The following is a 27600-nucleotide window of genomic DNA, read 5'->3' as shown; positions in this document are numbered from 1 at the left end:
CCATCCATCCATCCATCCATCCATCCATCTATCCCTCCATCCATCCCTGCATCCCTCCCTGCATCCCTCTCTCCCGCAATGACATCACCGTGCGCGGAGCTCCCGCCCGCCGTGCGCGGGGCTGTGCCGGGGGGCCGCGCCCGCCGCTCGCCCGCCCCTTCCCTTCCCTCCCCTCCCCTTTCCCTTCCTCCCTCCCCACCTCCATCCCTCCATCCCTCCCTCCATCCCTCCCTGCCGCCGGAGCGCCCGCGGCCCGCGCAGCTCGGCCTCGCCCGCGGCCCGCAGGGGGAAGAGGATGGCGGAGAGCGAGGCCGAGACCCCCAGCACGCCGTGCGAGTTCGAGAGCAAGTATTTCGAGTACAATGGGGTGCGGCTGCCGCCCTTCTGCCGCGGGAAGATGGAGGAGATCGCCAATTTCCCGGTGAGGGACAGCGACGTCTGGATTGTCACCTATCCCAAATCAGGTAGGCGGGCGGGCGGGCCGGGGCTGCTGCGGGGACGGCTCCTCCTCCTCCTCCTTCTCTTCCTCCTCCTCCTCCTCCTCCTCTCCCCTCTCGCAGGGCAGCCGGGGCCGGGAGCGGGGGCTGCAGGTGCCCCCGGAGGCCCCCGCGGGATGTGGGGGCGAGGTCTGAGCTCGTTCTCCAGCTCGGGTGTGCCCGGGGATGATGCCCTGGATCCAAGGATGGTACCGTGTATCCGGGAGTGGTACCCTGTATCCCGGGATGGTACCGTGTATCCGAGGATGGAGCCCTGGGGCCGGGGATGCAGCCCTGGGCTGAGGATGCTGCAGTGCCCTGTGCCCAGGGATGGTACCCTGTATCCGGGGATGGTACCGTGTATCCGGGGATGGTACCCTGGGCCCGGGGATGCAGCCCTTGGGCCAGGGATGGTGCAGTGCCCTGTGTCCAAGGATGGTACCCTGTATCCAGGGATGGAACCCTGGGGCCGGGCATGGTGTCTTGTGTCCAAGGATGGTATCCTGTATCCGAGGATGCAGCCCTCCGGCCAGCGATGGTGTCCTGTGTCCAAGGATAGTACCGTGTATCCAGGGATGGAGTCCTGGAACCAGGGATGGAGTCCTGGGGCAGGGGATGGTGCGATGCCCTGTGCCCAAGGATGGTACCCTTTATCCGGGGATGCAGCCCTGGAGCTGGGCTGGATCCAGAGGCTGTGTCCTCCATCCAGGGATGCAGCCCTGGGGCTGGGGCTGGTGTCCTGGCTCCAGAAGCTGTGTCCTGTATCCAGGGATGCAGCCCTGGGGCTAGGGCTGATGTCCTGGATCCAGAGGCTGTGTCCTGTACCCAGGGATGCAGCCCTGGGGCTGGGCATGGTGTCCTGGCTCCAGAGGCTGTGTCCTGTATCCAGGGATGCTGCCGGCTGTGCGGGGATGGAGCCCTGTGCCCAGCTGTGGTCCTCTGCACTCCTCAGTCCCCGCAGCTCTGCAGAATTCAGAGCCTGTCCCAGGCACAGAGGGGTTTTTGGGGGCCCTGTGGGGGCCCACGGAGGGTGAGGGGTACACACCAGTGCCCAGCGTGGCCCGGGGACTCCACCTGGGTGGTCCTGGAGCCCTGGAGTGTTCCCTTGCTCCGGGCAAGGGAAATCTGGCTGAGCAAAGATGTGGAAAGGGGAAGGTCTGTGGTGTCAGTGCCGATGATGTGCTGCTGTGGTGCACAGGTTTGGTGTCTGCTCCACAGCTCTCCCTCCCTCCGGGCTGCACTCCCAGATCATTCTGGGAGAACAGTGCTCCAAGTCCGTTCTTGCTGCACTGCCTCAATCACCAGAAAGGCCTCATATTTGCAGCAGAAGTGAATATTTTGTCCAGTAAAGGCATCCTTTGGCTGTTGCACACCTTTTGGCTGTCTGCTTGTAATGCCATATTTCTTGATTTTTTTATCCTCTCCACTTCCAAGAAAAAAGTGTTTAAAGAGAATTACCATGGATGTAGTGCTGCCTGCAAAGAGATAAGACAATATGGGAGCTTTGTACCCCACCTGATAAAAGCAGATAAACTCTTTTGGAAGTGCATTCTTGAGTGACTTTTTTTTCCTGACAATGAGATGATCTCTTTCTAGGAAACCCAAAGTCCACTGGAGATAACAGATGTCAGCTCTGCAAATGCCTTTGTAAAACGATGTTTCAGTGTTGTAGGTTTCTGACTTACTTCATTGTTTGTTGTGTGAATAGCTAATGCTTTTCAATTTCCTAGTGTGCTGCTTCAAGCACTCACATTTCTACAATGAAGCATCTGTTATGTTTTTATCATTTCTCAAGCAGTTTCAAGGCTTTGTCTTTACATTTTCTGATATTTTGTTACTAACTCTGCTTTTAAAGATTGGCAAGGGCTTGATAGATAATGCAGTAGATAAGGGAAAATATGCAGATGGATGGCCCTCAAAATACTAGGATTTGGAGTAGACAGCTACATTTAAATTGTTCTTTTAAACTGTCTTCTTCGTGATTTATAGCATGCAGCACCACCACTATTAAATTCTTTGTGGTTCAAGACTTCAGTTTTGAGAATCTGAGGTTCCTGTGTTAGAATTGCACCCCAATTTCATAGTGGCGCCTTGTAAAATATCCTCAGCCAACCTCAGCCAGCCACAATATCATTAATAGCTGGCAATAGCTTAGTTTTGATGGCTAGACAGTTGGCTGTGGAAAGCCAGCTTGCATAATCATATTTAATTTGCTGTTTGTGCATATAGCAACGTAATATTAGATCTTTTGGGGGTCCCAGTGATAGGGAACTGACCACTTAGAAAATGGACATGATATGAGAGGATTTACTGGGAGGAGTAAAAGATGGGTGAGAAATGGGGCTCTGAAACTGAAGGTGCAGCATTGTCTGGATGAGCTGGAGGAGCAGCCTTGAGCTCAAAATAGGGTTTTATTTGCCAGGAAAGAGAATGCTTGAGTGGTGAGTAATCTGATGTCCTTGTTGAGGGAATTAGGCTCTGGACAATAATAGCATCTTCAAGCTCCACCTCCTTATAGCCCAAAGTCTACCAAGCTCCTTGGAATGTTGTTTTGTCAGCTGCTCCTCTGTGGCTTATGGCTTTTTTAGGGCTTCAGAGGGGCTGCTGGGGACAGGCATGGCAGAAGAAACTGGGCTTCCCACTGGTTTAGCCAAGGTCATGCAGAAAGTCTACAGCAAAGCCAGGGATTAAATCCAGAAGCCCATTACCCTAACTACAACTTCATCTTTCTGCCTCTCAGCAGTGTTGACAAAGATGGACCTAACCAGAATTTTCATGATGATGCTGTAATGAAAAAATGTGGGTTCACAAAACAGATTTTCTTGCACAAAATGTCATTATTTGGGGTGAAATGCTTTGGCTTGTTGTCTGGTAATATTTAGAGGTAGGACACAGCTGGGACCACTTATTTAGTTTCTGTGAATAAATTGTGTTTGAAACAATACTGCAAGAAAGAAAAATGCACCCATGTCAAATATGTCCAACAGAAAAGTTTCTTTCTTGTTCCTGAGGAAATCAGCTTTGTTCAGTGTAGCAGCAGCTCTCCATCTGCTCAAACTGTGGAAAACACCCAAACAAGTCTGTGTGCTGGATGTGTGAGAGGCCAGAGCCTGTGGCTACAAGCAGAAGGCTGCAGCAGTAGCTGTTGACCATATGGTGGCTTATCTGGCAAAGAAAATCCACAAGTGGCTCATAGGGCCAGGGCTGCTTCAGCTGTCCCAAGGACTGGCAAAGTGGCCTGGAAGACACTGCAGACTGCAGGGACAGACAATGCAGCTCCAAACATTTGAAATGGAGGTGGTGCTTGGAAATATTTAGAATTCGTGGTAAATTGGGAGTGACCCAGGATGAAGCTGTTCCAATAATGGTGGAAAATCAAATGTACCAGTGGCCTTGCTGGTAGTAATGTAATAAGCCTAATGGAAAGTGACTCTGCTTTAATGTGATTTCCACTGATGGATGGCGGGATAATGATATCCCTTATATCTTTAATTATCCTTAACACCTGTGCCCAATCAATGGTAACAGCTTTTGGGAGCTTCTGGGCTATGAGAAGCTTTATGCCTAAACCCAAAGACTCAGATATTTGGACGTGTGTCTGTGTTTGTACATATGGAAGTACTGTAATTGTAGAAAACCTTTTTTGTCGTGATGCATAATTTAAAATCAGGTGTGATACTGGAGAAATGAAGTCAAAAGTTTCATCTTCCACATAACTTTGTGGTGTGGAGTGGGCAGGCTGAGTGGGACACGAGATTTGCAGGAGAAAATGTAAACTAGAATGTTGTTCTAAATAATCAGAGCTCACCCCAGAGATAAGATACAGATGCACTGTTTGTAGGGAGCACTGTGCCTCTGTCACAACTTGCCTTGAACCCTCTCATCCTGTGGATTTCCTGTACCCTGCTTGAAAATTAAAATCCTCATCTGTAAACTCAAGCTACAGAATCAATGGAGAAGCAAATTTTTTCATGGTATTCCCTCAGTCACCCTGCTAAGAGCCAGAATCAGTTATTTCAGTGGAATTAAATAAGTCTCTAAAGTGTAGTGTTTAGTTCAGGTTCTCCCAGTGTTTTATTGTGTCTTACAGTGTCACCCTGACTGGACTGGAAGTGGTCTGTCCATGTGTTTATTCAGAAGTGGTGCACAGCAGCTCCCTTAATGCCATCCATCCTGTGTGTGTTCTAAATGAATGTGAACTTAGCATTCTTGGCCCAAAACCCACAAGTTCATGTCTTTTGCAAAACTGATGACTTGAGAAAGTGAGCTGTTTACATTAACAGTGAAGCTCTCTCTTCCATGGTGATTATTTTGCCAAATAAGTTTTTTGGAGTTCTGTGTGGAAAAAACGTCAATTATTGAGCAAATATCAGCTTCAAGTCCAGCCAGTTCATGTGAACTTCCATTTGGTGCCAGACAACAGGTCAAAAGAGCAAGTGTTGCCTATGGCCTGACCTGTCTGGGGGTGTCTTTTTACAGATTCTCAATTTCACTTGTAGCATTGGATTTTTTGTAACTGCCCTTTGGCTGTTAGGGAGTATGGCGACTCTAGACCTTTACCTTAATGTAGCGAGTTTATGGGTCATTCCAAGGACAGCTTTCATGTGTGTATGTTTACTGAGTTCTCCTCTTTGGAATTCTTTCTCACTCACCTCTGCTGTTCTGTGAAATGAACCAGGGAAAGTCAGTTTGAGTTGTCCATTTTATTGTTTGTTTGAGAGTCTCTGTGTGTACAGGTCATGCCTTTCTGGCAGTGCATTGTGTGCACAGGGGTTGTTCTCTGTTCTCCTCCTGCCCTATGTGCCTCTCCCCCTGTGTGCACACGTCTTTCATCCTCCTATTCCTGGTACTCCTGAATCCAACACTTCCTCTTGCTGGGTCACCAGGATGTGCCAGTCCCTTCCTTGATGGAGGAGTTCTGTCCTTCCCCTTTCTTACAGTCTCTCTGCATTCTCCATGGCCCATTTCCCTCATCCCAAATCCCTGTTATGTTCTTCCCATCTGTGTGCCCTGAGGTTTTCTTCTGTTATGGGGAAAGGGTTGTTTAATGCACTGACCATGACAGGGACAACTATTAAACTGTGGGATACAGAGGGTACAATATAAACAACACTTTTCCCATTTGTCTGATTCCCCAGTGAAAGCAATAGACTTCAACTTACCAAAATCTAAAATATTCTTTGATTAAACTCAGCACTCAAAAGTTGCTACACTTGGAGCAAAGAGATGCTTGAACCATTGGAGATACAGACATACATGCCTTTTGTTTGGCCATGAAGTTGATTTAAGGATTTCTTATCTTTGTCCTCCTGTGTCTTCCCCTTCCAATGAGCCTTAGCTGTCTGTGGGACCACGTTATAAATCAGATGAGCAAAATCTTGAGTAAAAAATACATTACAAAGAAAATGTACTGAGTAAGTAATGACAAAATCTTGCTTTGTTTATCTTGTTCAATCCCACTTTTTGTGTTTTCCATAGACTGTAAAAATCTCCTGAAAATGAGGTTACATTTCCAGGTGAGATTGGACATCACAGTAACAGTCTTATTATTTGATATACAGAATATTATTGCTTGACTTGAGTTCACATGGGTGCAGACACCCAGATGTGCACAGGTTGAGCACTGCTGACAGCCAGTCCTGATTTGCACAGTCATAACTGAGAGGAGGATCAGGCTCAAAGGTTGCCCCAAGGATGTTCCTGAGCTGTGGGAGGCTCTGCTGGGAGCTGTCACAGGGACGTGTGGCAGATTGCAGAGGTTTCCCCTCCTGGTGGCAGCTCTGAGTGGCCTTTGCAGCAAAAGCCTCCTCAGGGGACACGAGCATCCATCCATGTGTGTTAAATTAGTTGACTTGCCTTCATTTCCAGTGTTCTCATAGGGAACTTCTCCCCACCCAGTTTTGTTGGCATTATTTTGTAATGACAGGTTTGCAGTTGCCAAAGAGCCAGATTCTGCTCTGCTGGATTTACAGTGCTGTAACCTCTGCAGAATTTTGTTGCCTTGGGCTTAAACCGTTTTCATTTAAAGAATTAATGCAAATGTTACTGGCCCAGAGGCATGCCTCTAGAAATGATGAGGCTGGGCTTAAAAATCAAATTTTTACACAAAATACATTTGGGATTCTTTTGCTTTCACCTCTGGGTTTTGAAGCAATATTGTGCTCTGTGACATGGAGTGATGGGAAACCTCTGTTAGTTTCATGAATATGGATGAACGAGTTGATATTTTAAAATCAGAATGGACCATGTAACTTTTTCTCTCTGACAGATACATCACAGTTATTTGGTTTCTTTGAGCAATGTATACAGCTCAGATATTATTCTGTTTTAATGACAGATAAATGTGCATCAATTCCCATCCCAGCTGGCCAGGATGAATGGAATTCTTTTTCAAACAGGAAGGGAACAGCAAACTGCATTGTGTGATATAGATATGCTTTGTGAGCTGTCTCTTCAGGGACTGATGTGCAGGGTCTGTATTTGAATCTGATTTCATGCTCTTGATGGCAGAAATCATGTTCCTTCCACCTTTACTGAGAAGAGTAAACACTCCACAGCTTAAATTCACTCCATTGAGGAGAACTGAGGTGCAGAAAGTGACTCCTGTAGATTAATATTTCTGGGGATTAGAGCCACTGGGTACCTGTGCTTTGAAAGTCTTTCTGAAATGGATCTTTTTATTTATGTGTAGCTCAAAATACCTTCAGGTATTGACTCACTCTTAAATGCTGCTAGGCAAAGAAATGATAAATAAAACTATCAAAAAATAAGTAATTGAAGACAATGTTAAGTTTGCCACTGATGCATTTGACTTGATTTCAATGTGAGTAGAATTGAATAGGTCCTTGTGTGCCTCAAACTTGAAATAAAAGCAGAGAAAAAAGATCTGTGGTTAAGGGAAACTCCTTTTATTATCTAGACAGCAGTGTTTCTCTCATGACCCTTTTATCAAACCAACAAAGAGAAGTTACCAGGGGCAGAACAAATGGTTCAGAAGACAAAGAATTCTCCAGTTATCTAATAGGTTTTACTGGGTCTTTTGCAAATGTAGCATAATTGCTTCCCTGCTGTTAAGTAGTGCAAAACTCAACTTGCTTTTTTTTTTTTTTTTTTTTTTTTTTTTTTTTTTTGTAAACAGGCATAGGAAAAAATAAATGAAAAAAGTTTTATCCTGGGTAAAAAGTGTACTCTGAACTCGTGAAATCATTTTTGACTGTATTAAATGATAATGACCTCAAAGAATAAAGAATTAGAAAATTATGTAGATTAGCCAAACCCAGCAGCCAGTCCTTCTCATTTCATGTTAATGTTCATTTCTCACAGTGAAGATATTAAGGAAAGAAAGCAAAATGCTTCATTTTTAAATTCTTTTTATGCAGTCATATTAAGTGAAGGCTTTTCTCTTGTTGGGTACATTAGGGACTCATAAACCCCATGCTGAGGGCAAGGAACTACCCCCTGTTTTGTCCCAAAAGTGCTGCTTTAGAAGTGATGCAAGCTTTAGGACACTGGGCATCCAATGTGACTTTGAGGCTGCAGATTCTGTGACCTGTGATAAATCATAAAATCTTTTTTATCTATGTTTTCCGCTGGATGTGTTTCTTCTATACCAGAATTTTTTAGATATAATTAGCAGTTAGCAGTTCTCATGGGCAAACACCATTTCACTTACCATGTATATTCTTGCAGAGAAACTAGCAAATTGCAGGTCTGAAATTGAATTAAGGCATTTCCTTTCATCCTTTTGCTTGAGCCATGGCAGAAGAGCCCTGGCTGTCCCCTCCTGTCAGGGAGTTGTGCAGAGCCACAAGGTCCCCCCTGAGCCTCCTTTTCTCCAGGCTGAGCCCCCACAGCTCCCTCAGCCCCTCCTGCTGCTCCAGCCCCTTCCCCAGCTCCCTTCCCTTCCCTGGACACGCTCCAGCAGTCCCTCAATGTCTTTCTTGTGCTGAGGTTCCCAGCAGTGCCCCAGGGTGTGAGGTGTGTCCCCAGCAGTGCCCAGCCCAGGGGACAGTCACTGCCCTGGCCCTGCTGCCACCCCATGGCTGGCACAGCCCAGGTGCCATTGGCCTCTTGCTCACCTGTTGATGCCAGGAAATGAGAAACACAGATCAACCATGCAGTTCAGAGCTGGGCAGAGTTGCCAAAGCAGCCCAGAACAGCTGCAGGCATTGCTGAATCTGGATTGCTCTCTCTGCATGCAGAGCTGAAATGCACATTAGTAATGATGGATGTCAGTGATTCTGTGGCATCACACTGGCTTCTGTCAGAAAAAGTGTCTTCTTCCCATGGTTATGGGCACACCCAGGATCAGATTTCTATGTTTTTTTTAAAGTTTCACAAATGATCATATCTCACAAATATTGCCCAATTAGGAGAGCAGTTGGTTAGGAAATTTTCCCCCAGGTTCTGCCCTGTTAGAGTTGGTCCAAGGGATTCTTTGCCCCATTTCTTGTTGTGTCATCTCAGATTCTGCTTGGAAAACAAAATGTCCTTGAAGGTTCTCTTCTTGAAGACCAGTCTTTCAGGAATGTGTTAGAAGATTAGCTTATTGCTCTAAAATCTAAGAAAAGGGATAGGAATAAATACCAGGAGCTATATAACCACAAGGCTACAGATATATGAAAAAAGTATAAAAAGCTAAAATCTTTAGGCATCAAACCAATGGTGATATTGGTTGGCTGATCCCCTTTTATACTCCCAAACAGATCTGTTGTATTTCTGATTCTGTAGGGCAGCAATGAAAAGGGCTGTAGCTGGCTTAAAACTGCAGTCCAGTTAAATGAGAGGGGACATTGATTTTGCTTAGTGCAGCTATAACTTGAGTGGGATTCTATGTGGGATAAAATGCTTTACTCCCTTACCTTAGATAAGCAGTAGCTGACTGGACAGGTTGTGGTTTTTTTTTTTTCAATGTATAATCTGTTCCTGCAGCTATTCCACATGATATTATTGATACACTGTGCTCTTGAAACTTGACCACCTAATATGTGCAACTGCAGATAAATGTGCAGGCAGGTTTTGCTTAACAATTTTCCTGGAAGGGGTTGACACTGAGGCAGAGAATTGCATTTTGAGTAGAGACAGACATCTTCTGACACTGTTATATGGGGAGAGGAGTATGTTCACAGCTAAAGGTATGAGATCTGATAAAAGCTCTGCATTTATCCACAGACCATATTATGACTGTAGAACAGAACACAGAGTGATAGACTTGTCCTAGAAATCAATGGAGTTAAGGGTAACTGTGCAGCTCTTTTTAATGTAGAGAAGTCCTTGAGCATGATTTTAAAACCCAGTGACTTGTCATCACAGCAAAGTTCTCTCCTGCATTGTTGTCCTTGGTACAGTGTGTGAAACTGAAGGGAAATGAGGCACAGTGGGAAGCAGCTTGGAGATTGTGAGCTCCTGCTGGGGTAATGTATTATGAAATTTAAGCATGTTTTTTTTTTTGATGTAGGCTCTAAAAAGGTGGGAGAATGGAAGTGCCAGAGGATGCAGGACAGGCTACAACTGAGGTAACAATGTGCTGGGTTGGCTTTAGATCTGGTCAGCCTTCAATAGATGTGGGAAGGGTGAAATTCTGTCAGAGCAAGCAGGTTTATCTATTATTTCTGTGTTCCTGCAGGTTGTATGTTACTTTATTTATTTATTTATTTATTTTTCCTTTTTTTTTAGCCTGGTGGATGTTGTGCTCTTTTTTACCATGGCAGCATGTTTGATTGGAGTAGAAACTGGAAGAAAAATTAACCCAAGGGTATGGGCAGATGTCTGTTTTTACAGGTGCCTGTGCTAGAGCAGGATTGCTATTGCCTTTAGCCTGCTGTGCATCGTTCCTGGTAGAAAAACAACCCACAGAGTATTTTGGTTGGATGCATCCTGGTTTGTCCCACACAAAATTTGCTATGTGAGTTTGATGCCAAAAGTAGAAACTCTTCCAATCTAATTTTAAGTGGATTGGAGCAGTTTGTTTGAAGTTATTCCATTAGTGATGGCACCTGGTGCAAGACAGGATGACCATCCACAGATATGGACAGCCCAGCTAAAGCTTCAAGAAAGAGTAAAGCAATTTTCCCTTTGAATATCTGATACCAAGAAATGTCTGTGACCAACCAGTAGCAGCTGTCCTGTGAAGGACTTGAGACAAAATCCTGGGCATGATGAAGTCATGGATGTCATGACAAGCTTGAAGACACAAATCACGATTCTTCAGTCAGAGGGCAAATGAAGGCAAACACAGTAGATCTGTGGATCTGATTCACAGTTCTTAGAGCTTTTAGGATACTGCTTACCCTGCCCTCACTGCAGAGCATGTGAGGATGTTGTGGATTATTAAAAAAGGACAGAAAATAAAGGCTTTTCCCCCCAGCTCTCCTCACCAAGAGACCTCCACCAGCAAGTGACAGATGAGTCTCTCTCCTTGAGGGAATCAATCTCTGTGGGTGTGGGTTTGGCTGTGCCACAAATCTCCCAGAGAACAGGTCCTGGTGTGTTTTATTTACTAGTGTTGCTCCATTTTCAGGACCCAGCATGTTCCAGAGGACGTGTTTTTCTCCAGGCTGGTGTTTGGGGTGCCCCAGGTGTCAGTGCCAAGCCCCAGACTCTCTGTGGTCAATGTGCATTTCTCATCCTGTCCTCTATTGAGTTGCTAATGTGGGGGAGAATCACCACTCAGGCCACTTTGGAAAAAAAAATAAAATAGTACTAATGCATTAGCCAAAAATAGCCCTGCTTTGTAACCAGCTCATTAAAGCTTTAAGATACTGTATTGGACATCATGGCAATAATTCTGTGGATAAAATGTCTGTGCAGACAGTTCAGTGACAGCATTTTACCAAACCAAATTTTTTTAGTAGGTTTTCCTCCTAAATAAAAGAGAGTTTTCATGGTGTGCTGTTTATAGCCTTTGGCAAAGCATACTCAAAACACAACTCAGAATTAATGGGCCTATGTCTGCAGAATTTAGCCTGTTGGTTTTGGTTTGAAAGCTGGTAGCTGCAAGCAGAAAAGTAAATGGATTGGGACATCTGAAAATCTAAGACTGTCCTCACTGAATGCTGCTGGAAATTGTGTATTTAACATTTCTTTTGAATCCAGTCTTACTTAAGTTGTCCCCTTTACTTTCAGAAAGTCTGAATTCAGGTTTCTTGTGTCCCACAGACTCCCTTGACAGGTCACTATTGACTATGTGGCATTTAGAGGGGCATTAGTCTTAGAGGACAAGTATTCAGTCCTTTCTGAAAATTGGGCCCTCTAATAAATATTTAATTGGTCAATTAAAAAAAAAAAAAAAAAAGTGTGACAACATAACATCACAATTTCAGTCTTTATTCTGAATCCTCAGTCTCATTTAGGAAAACAGAAGAATTGGAAAATATGGTGTCAAGGTATATATATAATTCTTATTTTTAAAACTCTGATTGTTGATGAAAACTATTCTTCAGCCAGGTGGAATTTGAATGTTTAGGAGAACTTCAGCATATAGACCTCAATAGTTTAATGTTTTGGAAATACTTTTTTTCTTAATCTAATTTTCCCTTCAGAATTGTAGGGTGAGGATGAATATATCATACGGACCTGGAGATTTACAATCAACTTAGCCAGGGGGGAATGATCTTGCAGGGAATTAGAGCAATGGCGTGAGGCTGTGCTGTACAGCACTTGCAGACCAGTCTGGCAGCTTTAGGAGTCCTCACTTTTAAATGAGCACTTGGAGCTACCAATGCTATAAAAAGTTACGAGTCATAATGGATCTGCTGCATTGGATTAGCCAAAGTTTGGTCAAACACTGGCAGATCAAACAAGGCACAGCTAACTGGGATTGCCAGATTACTAGCATTAGTATTTTTTTATTTTAATTTTCCACGTGGTTTCCATACAAGGAGCAAATAAAGGGAGTATACCAAAGGCCTTTGCATCCTTGGACTGCAGGTTTGTCCTGTCTCAGCTGGTAAGAGAGGAGAAACTGAAAGAAACTACCTTAGAAACCACATAGAGAAGTGAAATTTCCCTGGAAATCTTACTGCCACTTCACTTTGAACACATCTGTGATGTCTGATGACTTCATAGGAGTGCCAGTGGCCAGAAAGAGTTGAGAAAAGCCAGAGAACATCTGCACTAGAGATTATTTTTTCCTTCCACAGCGACTGAATTTGACACTGGATGACATCTAACACACAGAAGGAGTGGCTGTGGTGTTCCCACGTCGTGTCTGTCTCGCAGCAGCTCCTGATGAGCAGAGACAGAGTGACTCTGGTCTGACTTTGCTCTTCCTGCTGAGGCTCTGGCCATGGAAAGGGCACAAAGGAGGAGTTCCCAGTCACAGGGACTGCTGGAGTGTAGCCCTGGTTTTGTGCCTGAGATGTTTTGGTTTTCTGAATTCTTTTCCCAGAAAATTTTCTGTAAACACAAGACATGTTTTTGTAACTGTACCTTTGTTTTTATTCCTTTCCCTAGGAGGGACTTCTTCTTGAGATCCCTCTGGTCTGACCAATGTGATTGAAGAGGTTTGTCTTTGTTTCACCAATCAAGTTGGTCTGTGTAGAATAGTATAAAAAGGGAGACACACCCCAAAAATAAAAGAGTCATTTTCAGCCTTCTGAAGTCAGAGTCTTGTGTCGTTGTGGTGTAAAACAGTGTCACTGGCGCATGGTGGGATTTTTAATGAGTCCTGGTTTCTTTGCGTCATCAGGGAGCGCAGGAATGCACACACAGGAATGCATCCCCACCAGCACACTCCTGTTACACAGGCGTAGAAATGCAGGCTCACAGATAATTTAAAAAGGACTCCTAAAGACCTGCAGATTCTGGCAGGCAGTAGCTTCTGGCAGCTGTTTCCCACCCCCTCTCTTTCCAGATATTGTGTGATAAACTGGAACACTCTGTTCTCCTGAGGCATTGTATTGACAGAGCAGAGGAGCTTGTCAGGATGAGAATTTCTCAGGTATGTTACCCTGAAGTTCTTCAGATTTTAGCTGGAATTGGATAAGTGTTCATGAATTTCCTGTCTGTTTTGGCAGTATGACCTTAGAGGTAGCAGGGTGAGCAGCAGTCTTCATTCCAAATTAAATGCTGCAGATGGAAGAAGAAAAGGTAGAATTGCTGGGCACTTACTAATGTGGCATTTGGTGCCTCATGTCCAAAGGCTGGCAGTGAATCCTGTTTTTCAGTGATTATCCTGTTGTGTTTATCCTTCTGAAGCATCCCAGGTGAGGTGTGCAGGTACCTGTACAGGTGTTCAGCAGTGAAGATACTGGAGAGAACAGCATCCATTGCCTCAGCAGGGCCAGAAATCTGGACAGCACAGAGAGAAGCTCTGCACACTTTTATTTTCTTTTTTTATTTAGCTTGCCTCACCTTTTCCTTCTGTCCAACATGTAGCATAGTTTTCCTTTCACTAAGGAAGTCTCTGTCACATTTGGATCTGGCCAGGTTTAGTGCTAGACTGGGACTGCTGACATTATTCACATAATCTCCTTTGATAATCTCAATTTCAGGAATTTACCTTCCATCCATAAAATGATGGTTCTTGCAGATCTCCACAGAGGTCACTGAGTCAGCTGGGTCAAATGGCAAATTTCTGTGTGCTTTACACCAGGGCTGCAGCAGAAGACCCACATCCCATCATACTGTGGCATTTTAATAAATTCTGCTAGCCCAGGTCTAGGCTTGGACTTTCCATCTTGTGGATAGATACAAAATCCTTCTTCATTTGGCTTTTCAGCCAGCTGCTGTTCCTGGGGTTGAAGATGTTGCCTTAGCAGCCAGGTCTGGAATTTGGGCTGCCTGTTGCTAGGTGAAGTCATCCTTTCTGAACCAAAAGAACATTTAGCTCTGATACATTTAGTTTGAGTTGGTTTTAGTCCTGGCAGAGACCTATCTAATTATGCATACAAAAGCTTTTAAGGTTTTTTTTTTTTCTTTTTTTAAAAAAATAAGCATGTGGTGCTTAATTTGTTCTTTTTAACAGGTCAATGATAATTTTTTACCTGGAGCTTTTAGAATGTGTGGATGTGGATGGTAAATAATAATTGATTAAGGGTGACAAGCTAAAAAAAAAATAAAATCACTGATCCCTCAAAAGTTAATTCCCTGGTTTTCATTTGCATTGAGACCCTGAAATTCCAAAGCACAGTAACTTGAGGGCTAATGTGGGGAAAAAAATCAGGCTAATACAGAGAGTGGTGAAAGAGAAAACTAGCACAGAGTTCATGGGTGAGGGAAATTGAGATCAGTAATCCTGCTGCAGGTGTAGGGAGGAGAAATTCCAGCCTACAGGACAGTCCCAACGTTTCTCTTTCAGCATGTCACTGCTTTTGGTGGAAACACTTTCAGGTGGAGACTTTTGACCTTCCAAAACCCTCACTTTGGATGGGAAATAAATAATTTCCCCCCTCTGCAGTTCTCCCCATGTGGATTTGAAGGCAATGAAGCCAAGTCTTGGGCACAGCCAGGGTTCTGAGCAGAGCCATGAGGTAAGACCATGGAGTCTGTGCTCCCTGTCCATCAATTTTAATTTTTTTGATGGACTTTGCAGAGAGCTGGTGGGGAACTTGCTGCTCTCCCCAAATTTCTTTGTGGTTCTGCCTCAACCCTTCAGCCCTTCTGTATCCAGAGGCGCAAGAGAGATGGCAGCTTTTGCCTAGAGAGCAGCTGAGCAAAGAAAAAACAGTTTATTGTGCATCCCCACAGAGTTATATCTTTTTCCTTTCAGGGAAACAGGGCTGCTGTAAAAGCATTTCTCTTTGCAGGTGGAATTGGAAATACTGAAATAAATTATGGAGGACCAAGGTGTTTCCGGTCAGAATAAATACTTAATGAGAACAAGGGTTGTGCTCATTCAGAGCCACGAGGACTGATGCTGAAGTGCTGTATGAATGTTAATTTTAATGCATAAAATATATGCTTGAATTTAAAAATGCAGAGTGAACAGCCTTGGTGGCAAGTGTGTATTAAGTGTGTGACAGCTGTCTCTGAGGGTGATGATAATGTAAAAATGTCTTTTTTTTTTTTTTTTTTTTTTTTTTTTTTTTTTTTTTTTTTTCCATTCCAAACCTTTTTAATTTTCCCATCAATCAGTAAGGAAACAGTGGAATCTTGAAGTGCTTGCTATCCAAAACAATTCTTGGAGGTGTGTGTTCTTTCAGATTGTATCCAGTTCACTCCAACCATCGACCTCATTTAACTGTTTCTATCTCAGATTAAAAACCAACCAGAATAATGATACAGTACAGGTTTTTTTGTGTTGGAACAACATACAGGATTGGCACAAAGGTGCCTGTTTGTGTGTACTGTCTTGTTAGTTAACATGAATTAACTAGTGGCTGTTACAAGTGACTTGCAACTCACAAATTATTTTGATGATCCCAGAGTTTACAGCTGATCATTCCAAGGACTGGGATGCAGGAGCAGGCTTGGGCTTTGTGACCAGTTCTGGAAACATTACTTGTTCCTTTAGGCAACACGAGAGAGTGAATAAATCCTGGTCTCATTTCCCTTACTGCTCACAACTCTTAAATAATGGGTCTGTTTTTTGCAGTCCCACACCCTTGGGGCTTTTCATCCAAACTCTGGGGTCCCTCCCCTGGCTCTCTGTGATCTCTCCCTATTCTGTTCCTCCATCTCAACAAGAGCCTTTCTCTTCATGATCCTCTGCCAAATATCTCTGTTTTGAGGGTTCCCTACCTGCCTGAAGGTAAAGTCACTTTGAAACAATTTCCCTGTCCAAAGGTCCAATTGAAGTACCAATTAATTTTCCAAAGTGCAGTCCCTGGCCATGATATCTAATGGCTGCTTTGTAAATGTCCTCAGAGTGGGGGGAAGATGCATAATTGAGGCTTCTAAAGCTCCTGACTGACTCACTGTGCATGGCTGTGTTTGGGGCTTTATCCTCTCCATAACCTGGAGGCATAAATAGATTCTCAAATCGTTGCATAACCGGGGCCTCGCCTGCAATTTAGAATAAAGGTTTCTCAGCACAGCCACTAATGCATTTTGTGAACTTGGGTGACCTCTGTTCTCCTCGTGTTTTAGTTTCTAAATTGGAAACAGTAGGGTTTTGCCAAGGTAACATTTACAGAGGTAAAACCATTTGTTAAATGCTTTGCAATTCACAGGTTAAGTGATTTGGAGACAGAAGTGTATTTAAATGGTTACTGAAGGAAAAAAAAATCTCAGGTCTTTTGCCTGAAAGACCTACATGCATTTAAAATAAAACTAAGAGACACACTGACATATTACATTAAAACAGTAGTAATAGACTCAGCTCACAGCAGATGTTGAGGACAAAAGTTGCCATTATTTCTCTGTTTAGGTCTCCCTTCATATGGCTGTGTTTAGATAAGAACTGTAATACAATCTGTTCTCTCTCATTGTTTGGTTCATGCAGGCACAGGCTTGCTGCAGGAAGTGGTATATCTAGTGAGTCAGGGAGCTGATCCAGATGAGATTGGACTAATGAATATAGATGAGCAACTTCCAGTCCTAGAGTACCCTCAGCCCGGTCTGGACATCATCAAGGTACAATTTATTGCAAAAGAAAGTCTTTCCAGCATTTGGGTGTCTTCTTCCTCAGTTCCATGTTTATCACTATTCATTTCATCCTGTGTCCTTCTCCATTTCATCACTGGGCTTGTTCAGAATGTTGCAATGATTCAGGGTGTTATTAGGTTATTTTAAATTGCTTTTAATAAGCTTCATCGTGTTCTGTTTGATACTTTAAATGTGTCTCCATCTCCTAAATGTTTTGGCAGTGGGTTTTCTGAATCAAAGTTCCAGGCCTCTCTTGCTTATGTAAACAGGAGCTGTCCAAATGAGGCAGATTTGCCTTGATTCCTTCCCTGAATTTGTGAGAGAGTAACTAAAAATGCAGATATCCGTGCATCTACATCTGCATCTACATCTCAATCTTTAGATCCACATATCCTGGCATTTTACAGACACTGTGGATGTAGCTCGAGGGGTCTGGAATATCCTGCATGAAATCCCATGCTATTAACAATCCCTTAAAGTCCAGCTGCATGGCACATAAGTGTGATCTTGTCCTTGCTGCAACCACTTCTGACAGAGGCACACCTTGGAGTTATTAGGAAAACTATCCTGTAAGAGCTGCAGTGCTGCTTGGACTGAGCAAGCTGAGGCTGGCAGGGGAGAGAATTAAGCTGCTTGTGGTCAATGACAACTGCAGCCTCAGCCTGCTTCAGGCTGAGAGTATTTAAAGGTCAGAGATGGCTCTTCTTTTTCATCTGTGATGTCTAATCCAGCGAGACCTCAGTGCCACCCTGCTGCAAAAAAGTGGTGGCAATAGTAAGAGGTTTAGTTTGAGATTACCCATTCTTATCTCTGCCATGTGCAAGCAGGTTGATTCATTATGGATTTATTCCATTTTTAATAGCAGAGCATGATTTGTGTCACAAGACAATTTTGTATCAAATTAGAGAAAAAAATATTGTTTGAAAGATGTTTGCACGTTCAAATAAACCTTTGGGCCTAGTTCTGAGGATAAAATAAAATGCAAGGGTAAAATTTGGAAGAAGTTTGGGGGCGTGTTTTCAGAGCTTCTAATATTTTTCAAGGATTTTTAGTGGAGGCAGCACTGGAAATAAAGTGAGTTTGATATTAAGGATCTTCAGCTGTTATATTCTCTTTCTGAGAAGATCCTGCAAATGGAAGTACTTTGAAAACAAAAGGGATAAAATCCCAAAATGTCAAAACCCCAATGACACATTACCCAACCTTTTGATATTTAAAAACCAGCTGTAACTCCCTGACCTAATTTTGAATCCCAAACTTCTGTTAATTTTAGGAATCGACTTTATGAATGAAAGTCACTGTAGTAGAAGGCCCCAAGTGTGACAGCTCAGGTTGTACCCTGAATCAGTGCTCAATAGGAAATGATTCTCTCTGCTTTGATTTAGGAGCTGACGTCCCCTCGCCTCATCAAAAGCCACCTGCCCTATCGGTTCTTGCCCTCGGACCTCCACAACGGCAACTCAAAGGTGAAAAACCAGCTCGTGTTTGTTTTAACCCTCAGCTGGCAGCACTTGTGTGAGTGCTTTGGGATGAGGAAAAAGCTCTCAACAAGATGATTTTCCCCTCCATCGCAGGTAATATACATGGCTCGCAACCCCAAAGACCTGGTGGTGTCTTATTACCAGTTCCACCGCTCCCTAAGGACCATGAGCTACAGAGGAACGTTTCAGGAGTTCTGCAGGAGGTTTATGAATGACAAGTGTAAGGAGCTGTTCTCTCTGCACACATTTATGTTGTTCTGGTTTTTCAGCCTTTTGAGTTTTTATTTATTTTTTTTTTTTTTTTACTGGAGCTTTTTCACGCATTGTGATATAAACAAAGAGTGATGTTTTGATGTTTTGTAAATATTGCATTCCTTTCCAGGGAGAAGGACCAATTGATAAACTTCTAAGTTGACCAGTGGGCTCAAAGAGGTGTTAACCTCATCCCCCAATCTCTGATCAAATTCTAAAGACTATCCCAAAAATAAACTTCCTTCTTTCTGCTCACACAGCTGGACAGTGTGAGTGTGATTCTTTCGTGTCCTCTGGTGACACATTTCTTTTCATCTTTGTGCTCCTTCTGCAAGTACAGAAGTGAGCTGGATAAAGGTGCATTTGTTTGGCATATACAGCAGGGAGGTTGCTGTGAGGATTTGAGATTTGTCCATGCAAACCATGAGCTGTGCTTTTTGTAAATATTTGCCTTATGGTATTTGACCCCCTCGGGTTCAGCAGTTTTCCACCTGAACCAGAGCAAAACTCTGGTCTACTCTTCTGAAACTCAGTTTGCTGCCAGGTACCTCCTAAGAAGTGGTGAATACTCCCAGCATAATTTGATTTCAGTTATTTATTCCTATCAACTACTTCTCAGGAGTGCTTCTGCTCTACAGGTTTGGGGTTATTTTCCTGGTAATTCCTTTAATATTTAAATTTCAGCCAAAAACTCAAGGTTGATACCTTGCAAGTTAACAGAAAATTCTCTAGCTTGCATGGGCTTGATCTGGAGTGCAGCAGTGAGCTCGAGTGAGACCCCATGAGGAGGCAGCTGCAGGCTGCTGCTGCCTGAAAAATGCAGCTCTGTGAGGAGATTGCAATAACCAAGGGATTGCCACACTCTCTAGCTAATGGAGAGAAAAAAAAATTCCTGCTGCTTTTTATTTCTCTGCAATATCTCCTCTATGTACCTTAATGTGATGCTAAGAATTCGCCAGGTACCTTGAGCTGTGAGGGCAGGTTCTCCCCTAGATCCAGAGCAGCAAACCTGGAATTTAGGGGAGGTAATGCTGAAGGAGCTGGGCAGCACCAAATGGAAAGGAAAAAAGTCAAGCTAACCAATGGAGGTGATTTAACAGGTCTTAAAAAGCCTTTTCTGCTCCTTATCCTGCAATGCTCTCCTCCCATTCCAGCCCAGCTTCAGTTTTCCATTTGCATTCCCTGAGAATGGAATGTTTGCCTGTAGTCCCTGATCAGGAACTTCTAGACCAGAGACTTCTAAGGGTCTTCTAAGATAGAAAGGTTTATTTTATCCTTTTCCATGTGAGTATCCCAAGTGTAATTTGTCTGTTTATCTTGTAGCAGCCACCTGATTTTGTCACAACCTCCCAGAGGCAATAAAACATCTCAGCAGGTTCTGTGGCCGTAATTGTACAAATGGGATGTTTGTCATGCACAAGTAAATTCAGCATTCAGCTGGATGTTTACATCTCAGCAGAATCCTGGTAACTCAAATGTGTCCAATGGATGAAGAGATCAGTTTCATAGGAAAAAAAAATTTATTTGACTGACCAATTTTCAATTTTTTATAAAGGCACTAAGATTCCATTTTTGTTATTCCCATTCCATAAGAAATGGATGCATGAAGGTATAATAATATCAGTGTTCCAGTTACCAGAATGAAACAATTCTTTTTCAAAAAGAAAATGTGGCTTCAAAATACAAACCTAAGAAGTTGGCTTTTTAATTTTTTCCTGTAGCTGCTTGGCTGAAAAGATAAAATTCACCAAAAATATTGGGAAAGAATTGAAAACTTCTTTATTTGCTTAACTCCTACCTTGATGATGTGAAGTACTTTGTGGGAATTAGTCACAGGTAACAGAGAAAAATGCAGAATGCGTTTCTCATGGGGTTGTCTTCCAATATTGGCAACAAAAGTAAATACCAGGTAGCAGTGGCTGAACCTCTGGTAGAGACATGAAAATTGACTGAAATCAGTGCAAATGTGGATTTAATCAGAGAACTGGAAAACATATGAGTAAAATTTTGTGGGGAGGGTCAGGTCTCCCATTACATGGGTCAAAATGAGACACTGCTCTCCTGGGGCTATGAACCACTTCAGTTATTTCATTTTTCTTTTTTTTTTTTTTTTTTGTTTTCCTTTCTGAAAATGGCTTAATAACTAAAATGTTAATTTTCCTCATGCCAATTATAATGTTTTTGTAGTAGGATATGGTTCGTGGTTTGAACACGTGCAAGAGTTTTGGGAGCACCACATGGATGCCAATGTACTTTTTCTCAAGTATGAAGATATGCATAAGGTAGGTTAGATGCAGCAAAATGCTGTTTTAATCACATTTAGCATCCTAGTTTTTAAAATACATAAAGCACAAAATTACATTCTTATGTCCATATTTGGGCTCCCTAATGCCTGAGACCATTTTTAAAGCACTGGTTTTAAAAATTCAGTAGCTTCTATGGACTTGAGGCATTTTCACATCCATATTAATTTACTGGGGACTCTGCCTGCATCTATAGGCACTGAACTACTTGCAGAGAAGGCAGTGATGTGAAACTTCAGTACTTGCTGCACTCAGCCCTGGGCATTCATTGAAAAGAAATGTCTTGCTGTATGTGCTGTATCAATGAGGGAAAAATTTATGTATAATCACTATTTTGTCCTATGTGTTTGGCATTTATTGTGATTATTTGATTGTTCTTATTGCTTTCTGTGAAACAGATCTGAAAACAATGAGGGTATGATCATGTAGCATAAGGTGGATATAATTATTGAGTCCTTAGAGTATGCTGGCTGTTAAATCCATTTAAATCAGAAATCTAGTGGAAATACTACGTATTTCTTATTTCAGTAATATCTTTTTGAGAGAATCATAAATCTAGTGGAAATACTGCATATTTCTTATTTCAGTAATATCTTTTTGAGAGCTAATGAAAATACTTCAGGATGTTTATTTGACTGGAAAACTAATGCAAACATAGGAAAAAACCAGCTCCTGTTTCTAAACCTGTAAAAAGAAAAAATCAGGACAAGACTCAATAAAGCTGGATAAATTATAATTCCAGTTTTACTGAGCCTTCTGATGGAGTGGGATTCTAAAAGAAGGTGCAATACACTCAAAGTAAGTAAAGTTTAATCAAAGTTATTTCAATCCCACGGTTTTGAATAATTAATGTATTCCTAGCTGTGCTCACCAGCTGGTGGCATCACATCATCCTTCTGCTTCCTGAAAAACATCACTATTTTGTCCTTGCGACTCATACTGAGGAATTTTGGGCTTCTGGAGGTGTCAATTCATGATTGTGCTCAGAGTCCACCTCCCTTGATCCTTCCCATCTGCATGAATGCAGTCCCAGAAGCTGAGGAAGGAAGAAGGGCTCTCCTCACATCTTTAGTCATGTATTTGACTAAGGTCAAAATCAAACTTTTAAATCCTCTGAAATGCACTCTATTACAAAGGGATGGGTTAAGGGTGGGGTGTTTTCTGGAGTGGGGAGCATCACAATTACTTTTCAGTTCCAACATCTGAAGGTTACATGGCCATGCTCTCTGCCAACCCAATGCTCTCTGTCTTACTCTAATTACTCTCAATGTGTTTATTTTCAGCCAATTGGAAAAAACTTCAAGGCAGGGGTGTTTTCTACAACTTCTGCACTTGTATTTTTCACACTCACCAGGATATAATTTACTTTGAAACATCTTAACTCATTAAAAATGTGATTTTTTAAAATATTGTGAAATAACCCAGTTTTCAAATTCTCTCTTGCAGGACCTAGCAACAATGGTTGAGCAGCTGGTGAGGTTCTTAGGAGTTTCCTATGACAAAGCACAGTTGGAAACCATGGTGGAACACTGCCATCAGCTCATTGATCAATGCTGTAATGCAGAGGCTCTTCCTGTTGGCAGGGGTATGTTCAAAACACACAGCAAAAAAAAAAAAATCTTCTTAGAGAAGTTGTAAAAACTCACACCCAGGGGGTGTGAGATGTTGGCAAAATATTGCCATGTAAAGGATGGCAGGGAGCTGACTGTTGGTGCAGTTTGAGGATTGAGTTGTTTTGAAATCAGGTCAGGTAGAAGTGGCTGAAAAGGATGGAAGAATCCAAGACTAACAATGTAATTTCAAACCACTCCATCAGAGAGTCGGTCTTGCTTCGGTGGATTCAGCTCTTCGTGCTGAGAATTCTGCACTGCTCCTTCTGACCTTTGGCCTGCCAAAGCCCACAGCAACTCATACAGTTTATCCTGGCCTGAGCCCTGGGGTTTAACTAGATCAGGTTTTCTAGAACAGCAGATATTTCTCATTTGGAAGGCATAAAATTACAAGGAACCACAGCTTCCCGTATAAGCTTTTTATTTTCATTTTCTACCTCAGCTGTATAAAATGTGTTTGTCTTCCAGATGTTTATTCTGGTGAGATTCTTTCTCTAGGAACCTGAAGGTGCCATGTGATCTGTTGATACATCTGTCCTTTGATAAGATATCAAGTCCTTTCAGTTGCCTTTGAGAAGTATAAAAGTGAACTTAGGCTCCCTCAAATTATTTTCTGTGGGCTGCTCTACATCACTTTTAGAAATGAGGGAACCAGCTCAAGATGGTCAGTTCTTATGTTATCCCTAAAAATGCCTTACCCAAATATAAAATCACTTCATATACTAATTTAATCCAGTTCTGTTTGGAACCTTCCCTTGTTTTCCACCCGTAGCAGTGGTAGCACTTTATGATACAGCATCACATGTGAAGAACATGTTTATCATGACCACAAAGCTTCTCAGAGGAATGGATTTGCAGGTTATTGTCCCTTACTCAGGGATTATGACAGGAATACTTTGGTCTTAGGTTTCTGTGTGTAGGAGCCCTTTCCATACCACCACTTTCAGCCAGCCTTCATGTGATCTGCAAATTCTACCAGCTGCAATTTTTATAATTATTTTCAAATCTCTGATGAAAATGCCAAGTATTACCAGTCCCTCTTGACTTCTTATTCTGTGTTAGCTGGTTATTTATTCAATTATCACACATTTTGTCCTTGGATTAGGAGTTTGTGTGGGTGCAAGGCTTTACAAACAGCAGGGTTGTGTTCTCCTTGTTGGCCCACACACAGCCCCTTATTTCTGCTGTTTTGGAAAGGAGCCTTCATGTTGTAATAGAGAAGGAAGGGAGCTGCAGCACTTAATGTGATACTCTGTCATTTGTTCACTGTGTGCTTTTTAGTATAAATATCCTTATTTTGAATTTCTTTTCTTTGCTGTCTTTGGCTTTTTACAATATTTTGTTACTCCAGAATGTAGCTTCATTAGCAGTGCTTTGTTCCTTCTCTGTTCGTTTCTGTGACAAAGAATGGTGGCAATGACATGACAGCTGATTGTAATTTGCTTCAAATATTTTAATTTGTCATTAGTTACATTTACTTTATTATTTTGCTTTGTTTTAGTTCTCCATTTTTTTTTCTTTTAGCACATTGATCTTTACTCTGAAGATAAGCCTGAACTGCTGTGAAAGCAGAACAATGATTAGATATGTTACTTGTATTTGACTCTTATCACATCATAATATACCCAGTTGCATGATTCATAAACCAGGTGGGTGACTTTTTGACAAGCTATCAATTCGTATGGTAAAAAAGGGAAAAAAAAATTGTTACAAATAATCCACTGTGTATGTATGTCATCTGTAAAACTTGTCATTTGTCCATACATGTTTCTAGGGAGACTCAGAAATAAAAGGATTTTCTTTACCAAGCAGAGGAAGAAAATGTTTTATTCTCATTATAGAATGGGAAATACAGAGTTTTGTGTTTCATGCTGTAGTTTTTGCAGTTATAGTTGCCAGGGCAAAATTAAGTTAGCATCAGATGTTTATGATTGTAAGCATTTCCTTAATTTTTTTTAAATACATGAGATATTTGGTGAAAACAATAAATGGCATTTTCAGTGTCAAATTATTCTGGTCTTTAGATCCTGAAAAGAAATCAGGACACTTTCATACCTTCAGGAGTTGTAGAAATGCCATGATTTCATAAAATGGCCTTTGCCACACATGCTATACCATCATGTCAGCAAGTAATATGTAGATGTTTCAGACAGTTTTGTCTTTGGTCTCAACTACAAAGTTGCTGCATAAAAGCAACGATAATTGAATTAAATGGGTATTCTTCTTATGCTTCATATGCATAATTAAGCTCCCTGCATGTAGCTTTGTTCTTGCTTATGATTAAACTCTGGTAGCTCAGTCCCAATTCTCCTTTCATTTATTCCAGTTGAACAAGTCTGGATTTTGTCTTTATCTCCAGCATAAATGAGAAGCGAATTGGGCCTCTCAGTCTGGTTATTCCTTTGGGCTTATTCAGCCACAAGTAACCCTGGGTGACTTTGAGTTAAATATATTTTGGGCTTTATTGAAACAGTTGTTAAGGGGGCTGCTGCCTTTGGCTGGTAGGTTCAGCAGAGTCACCAGGTTATGTTGCTGGTTGGGTTCCACAGATTAATTCATATGAGGGAGGTGTTCAGTGTCCATATTCCATCCTCCAAAAGCTTTCCTATTCCTGGTGTTAAAAATTAACATGTCAGTGGCACGACTTGAGTTCATGGCACTTGTTCTATTTCATAGATAGAAACTGGTATTTAACAAACGAATCTCTCCGTGTTGAGAAATGAAAATTCATCTGTTGGACTAGACACAACAGAATAGAAATAACATCTCTAGACACAAAATAATAGAAATTAGCAATGGAAATATTGCACTCCAATAGTCAGTTTTATACCCTACATTCTCTGTTTTCGGATAGTTCTCTAAGCAGTGGGTGCTGGAGGCACGGTGATTTTGTGGAATGTGTTGTTAGCTGTTGGAATTATTAAACAGCAGAAATCCACACTGAAGTGAACACCCAACCCAAAATCTGTGTTCATTTCTGACTGAGGCCGGGGTCGAGTCTCAGACAAATCTGAATTCTTCCTGTGTAACACTGGGCTGGTGCAGCTGAAGACGTGGATGGTTTTATTGGAAGGCTTTGCAAGGGCAATGCCAGAGTAATTGGGTGAGACAATGAGCAGCCTTAGGGCTCATTAAGCTTTCAGAGAAAGCCCAGACTGATCAGAATCTCTCAGCTGGTACTTGGTGCCCTGCACAATTATACTGTGGGTATTTGGTGTCCTGTTAACAGCCATTCTCTGACTTGTGTTCTTTCTCTGTGTTTCAGGACGAGTTGGGCTATGGAAAGACATCTTCACTGTTTCAATGAATGAGAAATTTGATTTAGTTTATAAACAGAAGATGGGAAAATGTGACCTCACATTCGATTTTTATTTATAAAAAATGCATGCCTATGGATATCCAGATTAGCTAGAAGTGCTTTATGCATTCATTTATTACCTGCTGGACAAACTACTGTAGCTATTATGTGTAACAAGGTTTAAAGAAAGAAAAAAAACAATCTAAGTAAACCATATCAGATGCAATTATCTTTGATCCTGAACAGCTGTTTATCTTCTAGTATTTAAGTCTTTTGTCCACATGCAAGAACTTCCCAGACAATACTAGAACATTCAGCTGTTATGGAATGTATTATATACGTATAAGGTATGTATCATATATGCAACTAGAATGTACACCTTTTCAGCCCCACATTGATTATTTAATGTGTTTTATAAAAGCTTCTCACTAGAACCTAAACAAACATCCAAATAAACCAAATAAAAATTTATTTCTGAGGGAAACAAGTACCAGGCCAAAACAGTATGCTAGAATGATCTCAGGGGTTAATCGTCACATTTATTTTTATAGCAGGTATAACCAAGGAGAAATAAATCCCATTCCAAAATAGGAACTGATCCAAGTGGGGTTCACATTAGGTTCTGCACACCCTTATCTGTGTGATTTGAGTAGGTTTTGTGCACTGGCACACTCTATGAGAACAGGGCTTGTTCTGATTTACAGCTGTGATTGCCTGATCCCAAATCCCACCCACGCCTTTATGGACACAGCTCAGAGCTGGCTTCCTGCTGGAGGCAGTCCAGCTCCATGCCCAGGGACAGCAGGTGGAAGATTCTTGAGCCCTCAGCTTTAGGTCACTCCTTCAAAAATGGGGCTTAAAAGCCAGGAATGTGGTGCAGGGACTTTTCCTGAAGAATCCATCTCCAACCCATGTCACTTTGCTGTGTGAATTTCTCCCTTTTGGGACTGCTGGATAAACTCCAGTTCCACTAAAAGGTGAGGGCACTTAGCACAGTCCATGGGTTGTTCTCCTGGACTCCACCAGACCCAAGGGGAAGAGTGTGAAGCAGTGTAAAGCAGGCAAAGGGAGCTGCAGCATCCGAGGAGGAGAGTTGATGGATATGCCAGCAGGTGGGAGTATTGCACAAATATCCATGCACAATAAGTTCCAGGAATTGTTAGCCATGACTGATCTGGATTATAATCAGGATTCAAGTTTATTTCTCTTATATATATATTTTTTTTTTTTTAGTCTCTACACAAACAGCCTGAAGCAGGCTGCTATCACTACAGGACTCTCCCAAATTATTTTATTGTTCCATTATGTAATGACATCTATGCTTTTTTGGTTCTCAGCTGCAGGAGGCCCATTTTTGCTAGTCAAATGTTCAGGCTCACCAAAAACTGTGAGGAAGGACTAGTTTTTAGTGTTTCAGTTCTGTTGGGAAACTGTCAGTTCAGCACTGGCAAGTGGTGTAGCATGATGTGGCTTGACAGCACTTTTCCTTGTATATTTGTGAGTGAAAACGCTTTCAGTGAAATTTTATTTCTATTTTTATATTTTTAGTACTGTATGAATATTAAGCACTACACATTATACTTCTGTGCTTGCTTGCTTACTGAATAAAAGATGTGTTCTGTGCATTGTGGCTGCTCATTTTCTAGACCTCCC

General features: G+C 42.2%; 1 protein-coding gene across 1 annotated transcript; it reads left to right on the top strand.

Moving 5' to 3' along the window:
• The first annotated feature begins 224 nt into the window (after window positions 1-224).
• On the top strand, window positions 225-27557 carry SULT4A1 (sulfotransferase family 4A member 1). The gene is made up of 7 exons (XM_083860308.1): window positions 225-464; window positions 16861-16991; window positions 18389-18469; window positions 18578-18704; window positions 20924-21018; window positions 22486-22624; window positions 25915-27557. Exons 1-7 carry the CDS (start codon window positions 296-298, stop codon window positions 26025-26027), a joined length of 855 nt encoding a protein of 284 aa, XP_083716434.1. The 5' UTR covers window positions 225-295; the 3' UTR covers window positions 26028-27557.
• Window positions 27558-27600: the final 43 nt, after the last annotated feature.

Source organism: Zosterops lateralis, assembly GCF_965231275.1.
Source record: "Zosterops lateralis genome assembly, chromosome: 4".
In the NCBI taxonomy this organism is placed as follows: Eukaryota; Metazoa; Chordata; class Aves; order Passeriformes; family Zosteropidae; genus Zosterops; species Zosterops lateralis.
The sequence above is the reverse complement of the archived record's forward strand: the minus strand, read 5'-3'. Positions and strand labels throughout refer to the sequence as shown.

Coding starts and splice junctions, on each gene's coding strand:
- SULT4A1 (XM_083860308.1), top strand. CDS start 296: ATGGCGGAGAGCGAGGCCGAGACCCCCAGCACGCCGTGCGAGTTCGAG. Junction 465..16,860: donor TGTCACCTATCCCAAATCAG/GTAGGCGGGCGG, acceptor TGGTTCATGCAG/GCACAGGCTTGCTGCAGGAA. Junction 18,705..20,923: donor GAGGTTTATGAATGACAAGT/GTAAGGAGCTGT, acceptor ATGTTTTTGTAG/TAGGATATGGTTCGTGGTTT.